At 43.4% G+C, this 12,520-nt stretch overlaps 1 protein-coding gene across 4 annotated transcripts in view; it reads left to right on the top strand.

Moving 5' to 3' along the window:
• The window catches only part of LOC125452572 (protein transport protein Sec24B), a 116,635-nt gene that overhangs the window by 19,439 nt on the left and 84,676 nt on the right, over positions 1–12,520 (top strand). For all 4 annotated transcript variants that reach the window (XM_059645594.1, XM_059645592.1, XM_059645586.1 and 1 more), the window contains 2 exons: positions 6,028–6,747; positions 11,023–11,193. In XM_059645594.1, coding sequence (XP_059501577.1) covers positions 6,051–6,747; positions 11,023–11,193 — 868 coding nt within the window. In that variant the 5' untranslated portion in view covers positions 6,028–6,050. The remainder of the gene's footprint in view (positions 1–6,027; positions 6,748–11,022; positions 11,194–12,520) is intronic.

The following is a 12,520-nucleotide window of genomic DNA, read 5'->3' as shown; positions in this document are numbered from 1 at the left end:
CGTTGATAGCCTGTAGTATGTGCAACTGGTCTTCCACCATTGTTGCAATGAAAAGGATGGCCACTGTTCCCAGGAAACCTGATGCACAGCAGCAACCAGCTGTGAACTCCGTTTACAAATTCACAGTTTTCCTCTCCACCCTCTGGTTTGGCAGGGTTGGCACCTGTTTGACTGAGTGTGAGGAGAAAAATGAGTCTCTGTTCCTTTCAATCTCCACAATGTATTCATTAGAGCATTCACAGAAAGTGATCCAGCCAGTTTCAATTAAAATAAGGCAATGGGCTATCCCTTCTAGCACATAGCTTTTGTATGGCCTTGATTGTGGTTCTTCAGTAGTTGCTGTCAGAGATAATGGGAACTGCAAATGCTGGAGAATCCGGATACCAATGTGTGAAGCTGGATGAACACAGCAGGCCAAGCAGCATCTTAGGAGCGAGTTTTGAGAAGATTTGGAGCTCAGGTTGAGGTTCTGGATGTGAGTTTGCTTGCTGAGCTGGAAGGTTAGTTTTCAGACGTTTCGTCACCATTCTAGGTAACATCATCAGTGAGCCCCTGACGAAACGCTGGTGTTATGTCCCGCTTTCTATTTATCTGGTTAGGTTTCCTTGGGTTGGTGACGTCATTTCCTGTCCTTTTTCTCAAGGGATGGTAGATTGATTTGGAGCCAATGTGTTTGTTGATGGAGTTCCGGTTGGAATGCCATGCTTCCAGGAATTCTCGTGCATGTCTCTGTTCGGCTTGTCCTAGGATGGATGTGTTGTCCCAATCAAAGCACCTTAGGAGCACAAAACCTGACATTTCGGGCCTAGACCCTTCATCAGAAAAGGGGGATGGGGAGAGGATTCTGAAATAAATAGGGAGATGGGGGGGAGGTGGACCGAAGATGGATAGAGGAGCAGGTAGGTGGAGAGGAGAGTATGGGTGGGGAAGTAGGAAGGGGATAGGTCAGTTCGGGGAGGACGGACAGGTCAAGGGGGCGGGATGAAGTTGGTAGGTAGGAAATAGAGGTTCAGCAGGTGGGGACGAGCTGGGCTGGTTTTGGGATGCCGTGGGGGAAGGGGAGATTTTGAAGCTGGTGAAATCCACATTGATACCATTGGGCTGCCAGGTTCCCCAGCGGAATAGGATTTGCTGTTTTTGCAACCTTTGGATGACATCATTGTGGCACTGCAGGAGGCCCATGATGGACATGTCGTCTAAGGAATGGGAGGGGGGAGTTGAAATGGTTCGCGACTGGGAGGCGCAGTTGTGTATTGCGAACCAAGCGTAGGTGTTCTGCAAAGCGGGGCCCCAAGCCTCCGCTTGGTTTCCCCAGTGTAGAGGAAGCCACAGTGGATGCAGTATACCACACAGGTGGATGTGCAGTGAACATCTGCTTGATGTGGAAAGTCATTTTAATGCCTGGGATTGGGGTGAGGGAGGAGATGTGGGGGCAGGTGTAGCTCTTCCTCCTGTTGCAGTGGAAAGTGTCGGGTGTGGTGGGGTTGGAGGGGAGTGTGGAGCGGACAAGGGAGTCACGGAGAGAGTGGTCTGTCCGGAAGGCAGACAAGGGTGGGGTTGGAAAATGTTTTGTGGTGGGTTCAGATTGTAGATGGCAGAAGTATCGGAGGATGATGCATTGTATCCGGAGGTTGGTGGGGTGGTATGTGAGGATGAGGGGGATTCTCTTTTGGTGGTTATTGCGGGGGCGGGGAGTGAGGGATGAGGTGCGGGAAATGCGGGAGACACGGTCAAGGGCGTTCTTGACCACCACGGGGGGGTAAGTTGCTGTCCTTGAAGAACGAGGGCATCTGGGATGTGCGGGAGTGGAATGCCTCATCCTGGGAGCGGAGGCGAAGGAATTGGCACTAGGAGATTGGAATTTTTGCAGGAAGGTGGGTGGGAGGAGTTGTATTCCAGGTAGCTGTGGGAGTCGGTGGGCTTGAATGGACATCGGTTTGTAGGTGGTTGCCTGAGATGGAGACATAGTTCCAGGAAGGTGAGAGATGTGTTGGAGTTGGTCCAGGTGAACTGAAGGTTGGGGTGGAAGGTGTTGGTGAAGTGGATGAACTATTCGAGCTTCTCTTGGGAGCATGAGGCGGCACCGATACTGTCATCAATGTAACGGAGGAAGAGGTGGGGTTTAGGGCCAGTGTAGTGCGAAAGAGGAACTGTTCCACATAACCTACAAAGAGGCAGGCATAGCTGGGGCCCATGTGGGTACCCATGGCCACCCTCTTTGTCTGTAGGAAGTGGGAGGAATCAAAAGAGAAGTTGTTGAGGGTGAGGACGAGTTCGGCTAGGCGGATGAGGGTGTCGGTGGAGGGGGACTGGTCGGGTCTGCGGGACAGGAAGAAGCGGAGGGCCTTTAAGCCATCTGCATGAGGATTGCAGGCGTATAGGGACTGGACATCCATGGTGAAAATGAGATGCTGGGGACCAGGGAATTGGAAGGTCTGGAGGAGGTGGAGGACATGGGTGGTGTCACGGGCGTAGGTAAGGACGTAGGTAGTTTGCAGGAACAGCAACTCGTATTCCGCTTGGGAACCCTGCAGCCCAATGGTATCAATGTGGATTTCGCATGCTTCAAAACCTCCCCACCCCCACTACATCCCAAAACCAGCCCAGCTCGTCCCCGCCTCCCTAACCTGTTCTTCCTCTCACCTATCCCCCCCGTCCCACCTCAAGCTGCACCTCCATTTCCTACCTACCATCCTGCCCCCTTGACCTGTCCGTCCTGCCCGGACTGACCTATTCCCTCTTTACCTCCCCACCCATACTCTCCTCTCCACCTATCTTCTCCTCTATCCATCTTTGGTCCACGCCTCTTCTTCTCTCTCTCTCCCCCCCCCCCCCCCCCCCCCCAACCCACTTATTTCAGAATCCTCTCCCCATGCCCCTTTTCTGATGAAGGGTCTAGGCCCGATGCTTCAGTAGTTGCTATCCTGACGTTAGTGGGTGCTTGAGCAGTGCTGGTGTGCATCTACTCCCAAACAGATCCTGATGCAGCTCATTCCAGACTCTGCTTTTTGTGGTGTAGATATCTAGTTCTCTATTAACTAGAGGCTAGAGGTGTTTGAGAAAGAGAGCCCAAACCAAGCATGAGGCATTATATACATAGGGATAGAATCGAACAGAAAGATTTGGGCTTAACTTGTATCGCATCTTAGACCGTATGAATACTGCATGCCATTCTGATCACTGTAATATGGAAAGAATATATAGGCACTAGAGAAGGTGGGGAAAAGATTTACGAAGATGGTACCAGAAATATATGGGTCGACACATCAGGCAATGTTTGGCAGGTTGGTTCTCTTCACTGTTAGAAAACAGGTTGAAGAGTGAACTAATAGAGGTTTTTAAATTATAAAGAGTTGTGTCAGAGATAAGCAAATGTGTCCTCCTTGTGGAGAAGGAGCATGACTGGAGGTCATCAATAGTCACTACAAAATCCAACTGAGAAAAAATTTCTATACATAGTGATAAGAGTATGGAACCTGCTACCAGAGGGAGTGATTAAAGTGAATAGCATTTGAAAGGATGCTTATATTTGAGGGAGAAGCAAATGGATAATTGTTGATTTCGATGAGGAAAGATGGGAGGAGGCTTGAGTGGAGTAGAAACTCTGGCATGGACTATTTGGCCTGAATGATCTGATTCTGAGACTTGTCCTCCATCCTACGTGAAAATTCTTAGGATGTCTTTCTCCCCAGGTATGCCTATTTGCTAAAACAGCCTCTCTATCAACTGTTCCAGTGAAGTGTCAACGCTGATGTTGTTCTGGCTTCACTCAATGTTTTTTGGTCTCTTCTGATCAAAACAACTTAGTTTTCACAAAGCAAATAAATCATGGCCTCTAACTCCTTAACCTTGTTTTCTCGCTCCAGACACACTGAAACAATTTAGTCTGTAGTAACAGGCTGATCAAAAGAATTTGAGTCACAAGTGGCTTAAAGTAGTTTTTTGAGAAGCAACAGTTCAAATATAATACAAGCAGATTAAACATAGAAAACATGTGACCTGAGAATTATGCACATTTATTGATCACAAATTGGACACAGAAGGGCCTTCTTTCTAATGCCGGCATAATGATCCCTTCCTCAACTTTAGGCTGATGTTAAACTGAAGCTGGAAACCCTAAAAAGCCTTTTTCCTTCACCCTGTGCTCTTTGCTTCTTGATTGCGTCTTTATATTTTTCATCAACATGCTCACACAAGTCATGACATGACTGTGGATCAGGTGGATTTTGAACTAGTCTTCTGGCCAAGATGTAGGAGCATTACCACTGTGCCACAAATGCCCTATTGCTTCTTTATGTAAGATAACAAGGTGTGGAGCTGGATGAACACAGCAGGCCAAGCAGCATCAGAGGAGCAGGAAGGCTGACGTTTCGTGTCTAGGCCTGAAACGTCAGCCTTCTTGCTTTTCTGATGCTGCTTGGCCTGTTCTGTTCATCCAGCTCTACGCCTTGTTATCTCAGATTCTCCACCATCTGCAGTTCCTACTGTCTCTGCTTCTTTATGTACTTCATTTTTAACACCTGGTGGGTATTTCACACCAATCACTCACTCATTCAGTTACATCTTCCATTCATCTGTACATTTAGTAAGGGGCACATACCCAAAATATTTCCCCTTTAAGCTTCTAACTGATATGGTTAGCCTTCAGCTTATCTCTTGTTAGCTGTCATATTAGTCTTACTCGGCTAGTTTACGTAGATAAGGTTCATGAGATGCTATAGTAACAGCCTGGAAAGTCTTACAAGCAGGCTTGTGCACTCCTGAACAAATAATGGCTTTATGCTGTCCAGTTTCTTTAATCCTTTTGATCAGGAAAAGAGTTTGCAAGGGCTGTTTCTATAAAATGTAATTAATTTCATAATATTTTTATAAAGCCATTATGTAGCCCTTTCTTAAACTCAGAATCATTTCTTAAATTTAGTAGTCTGACCAAAGGTTGAAGTGAAGAAAGAAATTTGAAAACATGCTGGGAATCTAAAGCAAAAGTAAAATATGCTGCAGAAACTCGGCAGATCTGGCAGTGTCTGCAGAGAAAGAGAATTAAAATCAATACTTCATGTCCAATAATTAATCTTCATAAGCGGTATCACAGATATTGCCAAATCTGCAGAGTTTCTCCACCATTTTCCGTTCTAATTTCAGATTTCCAGCATCCAGAATATTTTGTTTGCAGTCAAGAAATAGATTTGCTTTAGGACCAGAATGCAGTCCTGTTGGTTTCCGGACTAAGTGTACAAGTCCTCTGCAGTTTTTGCTTCTGAAATCAGGTTCTCGCATTTTGTTTTTAATTAGAGATGTTGCAGTTGGATAGTTGCAGGGAATGAAGATCTAAATTAATTTTAAGATATTGTTGCATTGACATGGTGGCTTTTATCACTAACGTAAAGGAGAAGCAAAGACAGATTGTTGTAGAATACAATTCATAACGTCAAAACATCCCAAAGAACTGGATTGTAAGGAATGTTGCACAGACCTTGGTTCAGAACGTGATGAAGTAACAAACAAATTATTTGATTTTGATGGGTGTTTTTTGAGAGATAAATATTGCTCAAGGCAAGGTGGAAAATCCCTGCTTTTCCTTGAATAATACAATGGCATTTCTGTAAGCACCAGCAGGTGCACGTGTAGCCTTGGTCTAACACCTTGTCCAAAACATGATGTCTCCAACAGTTTAGTGCTACTTCAGTATTGCACTGGATTGTCAGCTGAGATAGATTATGTGCCCAAATCTTCAATCTCTGGGCTTGAACTGAAAACCTTAATTCAAAGGCAGGAGTGCTATCACTGTGCCACAAATGATTGCTGACTTGAGCAACAAATTATTTTGGAATGCTGTGGTATGTAGTCAACATTTGGGAGCTGTAACTTAGGGAGTAATAACTGTCACTATTGGGTGTACCATGGTTAAAAATACAAACGCAGTGTTGAATTATTTTTCCAAGGTACTGTTTCTGTCAAATAACCATATGTAACTTAACTGATTATTTCATGAGCATTTGCTATAGTTATATTTCCTTTTCGTTTCAGGCTCCACACTGAATTTGTTGTCTATGCAGCAGCCTCTCTCGACTGGACATGGAGCACCTCTGCAGAACAGCAGTACTGCTCCAGAATGTCATCAGCAAGTGCCAAGTAAAGCACCACTTGCTCCCACAGCTGGACTATACAACTTTACTTACTACCAGAATAACTACCAGGCACCTGCCCACAACATCGTCAGACCACCTTTATGTCCGACATCATTGGGTACTCCTCAAGGACCTGGTCAGATGCACAATGCACTTCCCTTGGGTCCTAATTTGGTCGCTGCCGGCCCTCAGTTCGACCCGGTGTTTTTAAGCACTCCTCCGCAAGTTGGTTATGTTCCAAGTGGTGGACACTATCCTGGTCAAGTCCACTATAATGTACCTTCTCAGAGTACTGCTCAGGGTATTCCTCCCAGTTCTTCTTATCCTGGTTTCTCGTATCATACAATGCCTGCTTTCAATACCCAGTATAATACTCATTTAACCTCACAGACTACTCATTCTGCTACGGCTCAGCCTTTAGTTGGTGTCTTATCCAGTCATGTGAAACCATTGCCAGAAACTGGCCAGAGACCCATTCAAGCATCTTTTCAGCCTTATCCTGCTGGTGATGTTGCTGCATCATGGCAACCCTTACCAAGAGCTTTGATGACAACATCAGCAGGGCCTGTTATCAATCCGCCTGCTGTTGCTTCCTCTGCAAATAGCCCGACAAGTGCAGGTAGGGGATATTTTTGTTTTCTTTCCCCCAAAGCAGTGAATAAGAGATGCAATACATGGTGCATTTTTGTTTGAGTTTAATCAATAACCCTATGCATTATACTTTCTGTGACAAATCTATTAAATAATCCCTAAAATTTATACATTATCCTTAGTTATTCAAGTATTTTATTAGTTTCAAAGTGATTTTTTTTAAAAAATGACATTGATTTATATTTTGTTAAATCAGTAGCTTTGAACCTAGTTGTTTTAACACAAAAAACAAAAATACATCCTGAACTCTTGTTACAATTTGCTTTCTATTAAATTAATTTTGTTGAAAAGGAATAAATTTGTGTTTTAAGAACATTCATTCTTTAAGTTGTTATACAATGCCTTTGCCTGTATTGTTTTCTACTTGACAATAAAGTAGGCAACCACTTAAACCACGTTAAAGAAGTAGTAAGATGAAAGGCACTTCATTAGAACGTAAGAACTAGGAGTAGACAATCCAACCTCTCAAGTCTATTCTCTTCTCTCCCCCCCCCCCCCCCCAAAAAAAAAAAAAAATTCCTATGCGAACATGATTGATGTCATCTTGGCCGCAACCCCATTTTCCTTCACTCGGTCTAGCAGGACCTTAGATTTGCTTAGTGTTGTGCCATCTTCCACACTCTGGGGTAATGAATTCCATAATTTTACAATCCTTTGAGAGAAGTAATTTCCCCTTATCTCAGTCAAAGTTGCTACCCCTTATCCTAAAACTGTGGCCTCTCATCCTGTATTACTCCACAGCAGAGAGTTTTAAACACACAGGAGCTGTCGTAGGGTGTTAGATGCAGGATATCTACCTAAAACAGTGGAATGGATAACTGGATAGAGATCCTCAGCAGAAATCATGGTTGATTTCCTTTTCCCTTTATTCTAAAGCTGAAGCCACTATAGTGTCTGGTATTGGTTAATTAGGTACAATTACTGCATTTAGCATGTGTGATCTGCTAAATTAACAACTCTTGCATCTTAAATTGTTCACTTTGACCTTAACAGTCTCAAGGCCTTTGCTTCTTGTTCGTTTTGTTCTTTATTTATGATTGTTCGGTTAAATATTGGTCAACATTGGCTGTGTTTTTTTCAATATTTTACCCTTGACAGAGCTATTTCTAGTTTTAAGATAGGGCAAAATGTTTAAGCAAAAAGTTAAATAATTGTTCTTTGCCACTTTCCATTCCTCTCCCTCAGCCAGTGCAACCTGCTGCATTTGAGCCCAACTAACAACAAGGGAGACAGAAATCAGGAAACTCTCAGCACTAGTGGAGGCTGGGCTATTGAATATATTCAACGGCTGTGACAGATTTTGGAACTACGTGAGAGTCCAGGGTCATGGAAGGCAGTCAGGAAAATGGAGTTAAGGCCACAGTCACATTAGCCTTTGTCGTTTTGAATAGTGGAGTAGGCTCATGGGGCCAAGTAACATAAAACAAAGAACATTACAGCACAGTACAGGCCCTTCGGCCCTCGCTGTTGTGCCGACCTGTCATACCGATCTCAAGCCCATCTAACCTACACTATTCCATGTACGTCCATATGCTTATCCAATGACAACTTAAATGTACGTAAAGTTGACGAATCTACTACTGTTGCAGGCAAAGCATTCCATTCCTTACTACTCTGAGTAAAGAAACTACCTCTGACATCTGTCCTATATCTTTCAGCCCTCAATTTAAAGCTATACCCCCTCGTGCTCGCCATCACCATCCTAGGAAAAAGGCTCTCCCTTTCCACCCTATCTAACCATCTATTATTTAATATGTTTCAATTAAGTCACCTCTCAACCTACTTCTCTCTAACGAAAACAGCCTCGAGTCCCTCAGCCTTTCCTCGTAAGACCTTCCCTCCATACCAGGCAACATCCTAGTAAATCTCCTCTGCACCCTTTCCAAAGCTTCCACATCCTACTTATAATGCAGTGACCAGAACTGTACGCAATACTCCAAGTGCGGCCGCACTAGAGTTTTGTACAGCTGTAGCATAACCCGAGATCTCTCTGCTCATCTACACTACTAAGAATCTTACCATTAGCCCAGTACTTTGCCTTCCAGTTATTCCTACCAAAGTGGATCACCTCACACTTGTCTGCATTAAACTCCATTTGCCACCTCTCAGCCCAGCTCTGCAGCTTATCTATGTCTCTCTGCAACCTACAGCATCCTTCGTCACTATCCACAACTCCACCGACCTTAGTGTCGTCTGCAAATTTACTAACCCATCCTTCTACGCCCTCATCCAGGTCATTTATAAAAATGACAAACAGCAGTGGACCCAACACCGACCCTTGCGGTACACCACTAGTAACTGGTCTCCAGGATGAACGTTTCCCATCAACTACCACCCTCTGTCTTCTTTCAGCAAGCCAATTTCTGATGCAAACTGCTATATCTCCCACAATTCCATTCCTCTGCATTTTGTGCAATAGCCTATTGTGGGGAACCTTATCGAACGCCTTGCTGAAATCCACATACACCACATCAACCGGTTTACTCTCATCTACCTGTTTGGTCACCTTCTCCAAGAACTCAATAAGGCTTGTGAGGCACAACCTTCCCTTCACAAAACCGTGCTGACTATCCCTAATCAATTTATTCTTTTCGTGATGATTATAAATCCTATCCCTTATAACCTTTTCCAACACTTTACCAACAACTGAGGTAAGGTTCACTGGCCTATAATTACCAGGGTTGTCTGTACTCCCCTTCTTGAGCAGGGGAACCACATTTGCTATCCTTCAGTCATTTGGCACTATTCCTGTAGACAATGACGAGTTAAAGATCAATGCCAAAGGCTCGGCAATCTCCTCCCTGGCTTCCCAGAGGATCCTAGGATAAATCCCATCCGGCCCAGGGGACTTGTCTATCTTCGCTCTCCGAAGGATTTCTAATACCTCTTCCTTGTGAACCTCAATCCCACCTTGTCTGGTAACCTGTATCTCAGTATTCTCGACAACATTGTCGTTTTCTAGAGTGAATACTGTTGAAAAATATTCATTTAGTGCTTCCCCTGCTGTTGATCTATTTTTACATTCTTAATTTATCGAGTGGCCAATTCTATTGTTCCCTCACTGATAGACTCCATTCTTTGCTTTCTTATGGCCTGTCCAGACATTGTCCATTGCTTGGAAGTATGGGAACTGTGGGTGGGCACTATAGGGTCTATTAGCGGCTAAACTGAAATAATTTTATGTGTTGAATTTCACAAAACAAGTGGAAAGTTAGTATGTATTTCAGAACAAAGCATGAAAGGCATTTGAAAAAAATCAGATTGTTTATATAATTTCTGCAATTAACCTTTTAAAGCATGATTTGTCTGAAAATTAGACATTTTAACAATAATTAATTGCTCTTGTTTAAAATTAATGATGGGACTAGACATGTCTGTGATGCTAGATAATTTGAATTATATTAGTTGAGAACCGGAGGACATGTACATCAGTTATTTAAACAGAACTGGGTTCTATGTATAGAGAGGCTGGAACCTTTGGAACAAATTGTGAACTTGTGCAGTTATTGCAGGTTTATTGTAGCAAAGCAGAAAAGAGTTGAAGATTTCCCAGCTGAGTTTGAGCCCAGGGAATTTGTGGCATGTTGTATGAGATTCCTCGTGCTGCCTGTAGTTCCTAACCCTCATTTCTGTCACCTTCTGAATTCCCTAAATTTCTCTCTTTCCTGTGAATTGACTTAGACAAAAAAACAAAGTTTGAAAACTAATGGAAATTGATATGGCTACTCATTGGTGGGAGCAGGTGATGATGCTTAAATGCAGCACCATTATGGAACAGATTTGGTGGAACAGCTGCTTCTGCTGTTTGCCACTTTTCTCTTTTACGTATATTCATTCTCCACAGTAATTGATCAGGGCAACGAATTGCATTCAATGTGACAACCTTAAGTGATATTTTAATTAAAACACTTAACCCAGTGCCAAGAGAAATTAAAACCTTGCTTTAGCAAGGATGGAACAATTTCTTACTGCTCCTTGTCCCCAACCACCCGAGCCCACCTGGGAGTTCATCATTAGCATTTAAATTAGCCCAACCTTGCAAGATTTGTTCGAGCCTATAATGTAGGGAGACAAACAGTGTGGAATATTGGAAATTGGGGCCATTAGTTTGTTCTTATGATTGATGGTCTTCTGGAATTTTGTTTTTTTTTCCCCCCAGTATTCTGTTTTGGATATTTATTACTATGTCTCAACTGGATACTGTCATACAGTTGTTTGCAGTCAAACTCTGTTCTGCATTTAGGTCCACCCCTTTCAAGGCCCCATCATATCAACCAAAGCTATCAACCTGACAGAGCGAAAGTAGCAACATTTCCAGCCATTGGGGCACCTCTTGCAAGGAGGCCACCTTCTTCAGTTGATCCACCAGTTTCATCCTCTGCATCACCGGCTCCTGCCACAGAAGCACACCATGGTAAATACTGCTGCATTCTCTTACTTGCCTTTGTTTTCTACCCCCACCCCAAAAACATATTAAAGATGGGCAATTGAAGTGATTTGTTGTAAATAAGCTGACTGGAATGTACACTTTGAATGCAATCCTAAGCAAATCCTTTCTGTATTTTTATTCCTGGTTTGACTTTGTTCTTACCATTTTATTCTTTCTTTCTTTCTCTGTTTTCATTACTACCTATTTGGTATGCTATTTTACACATTTTTCTTGTATGGCTGTTACTTGTGTACTAAACTTAATGGTTCTTCCTTTGCCCACTTTCCATTAAGGACAAGAATTTAGATTTTGCTGAAAATTGTTTGCGGTGTCCAGTTATTGAACCAGGACAGTAACAGTAAAATGCAACTCTTCTCATGAGGATCCATTTGCAGTTGTTAATCTGCTAAAGCACCTCCCTCCTCCACCTTCAGTGTCCTTGTTGGCCATAAAACGCGTTCACTTTACCAGCTTGTACCACCTTCACCTCTTCAGTTCCAATGCTGCCTAACTTATGCATTGCTGGATCACAACTCAGCTGATCATTACGATTGAAGTAATCTTCAGAGTCTGTTTGAGTCCAAACTAAGCTTCTAGTTGCTGCAGTGCAAATCTACCTACTTTGTTACTTAGGATTGTCTGAATGTGCCCACCTACCATTGCAATCTTCAACCATATATTTTTCATCTTCCGGCTTCACTTATTCCAATGCTCATTCAGGCTGTCTACACCCCTCTTCCCACCATTAGTGCTTTGACCTTAGCTTCTAAGGCTTACTTATTAAATTCACCTTTTTGGGGCCCTCTTTAAAACACAATTATTTAACCAAGACCACTTTGATTTGTGTTTTTCTGATTGTGTCTCCCTAAAGTGCCTCAAAACATTTTACCGTTTTACAGCCATGTTAGTACTCTCTGTTGTCTTACTCCTACAATTCAGCAGGCCTGCTGTGCTCCTCCAGCTCCACACTGTGTTGTCTCCGACCCCAGCATTGGCAGTTCTTACCATCTCCAAGGTATGAGGAAGTCGTTTCAAAAAAATAGTTTTATTCACCTCCAGCCCTGTGGCAATAGATACTATTCAGTGAACTCCTTCTGTGGCTGACTCCAATGCACCCAAATCTGATTTACCTTGTCTTGAGAGTGAAAACACCCAAAATCTGCAGGTGCAGCCCTACCAAACTTCGATCCTGGACCTGCTGAATGAAGTTTCACTCTCCCTAATTTCATTGTTCGGGATTGCTGCCCTGTCAGCTAAATGATAGCCAGAGATAATGGGAGCTGCAGATGCTGGAGAATCCGAGATAACAAAG

The sequence above is a fragment of the Stegostoma tigrinum genome, chromosome 1 (assembly GCF_030684315.1).
Source record: "Stegostoma tigrinum isolate sSteTig4 chromosome 1, sSteTig4.hap1, whole genome shotgun sequence".
NCBI classification, from domain to species: Eukaryota; Metazoa; Chordata; class Chondrichthyes; order Orectolobiformes; family Stegostomatidae; genus Stegostoma; species Stegostoma tigrinum.
This window is presented reverse-complemented; position numbering and strand designations above follow the sequence as displayed.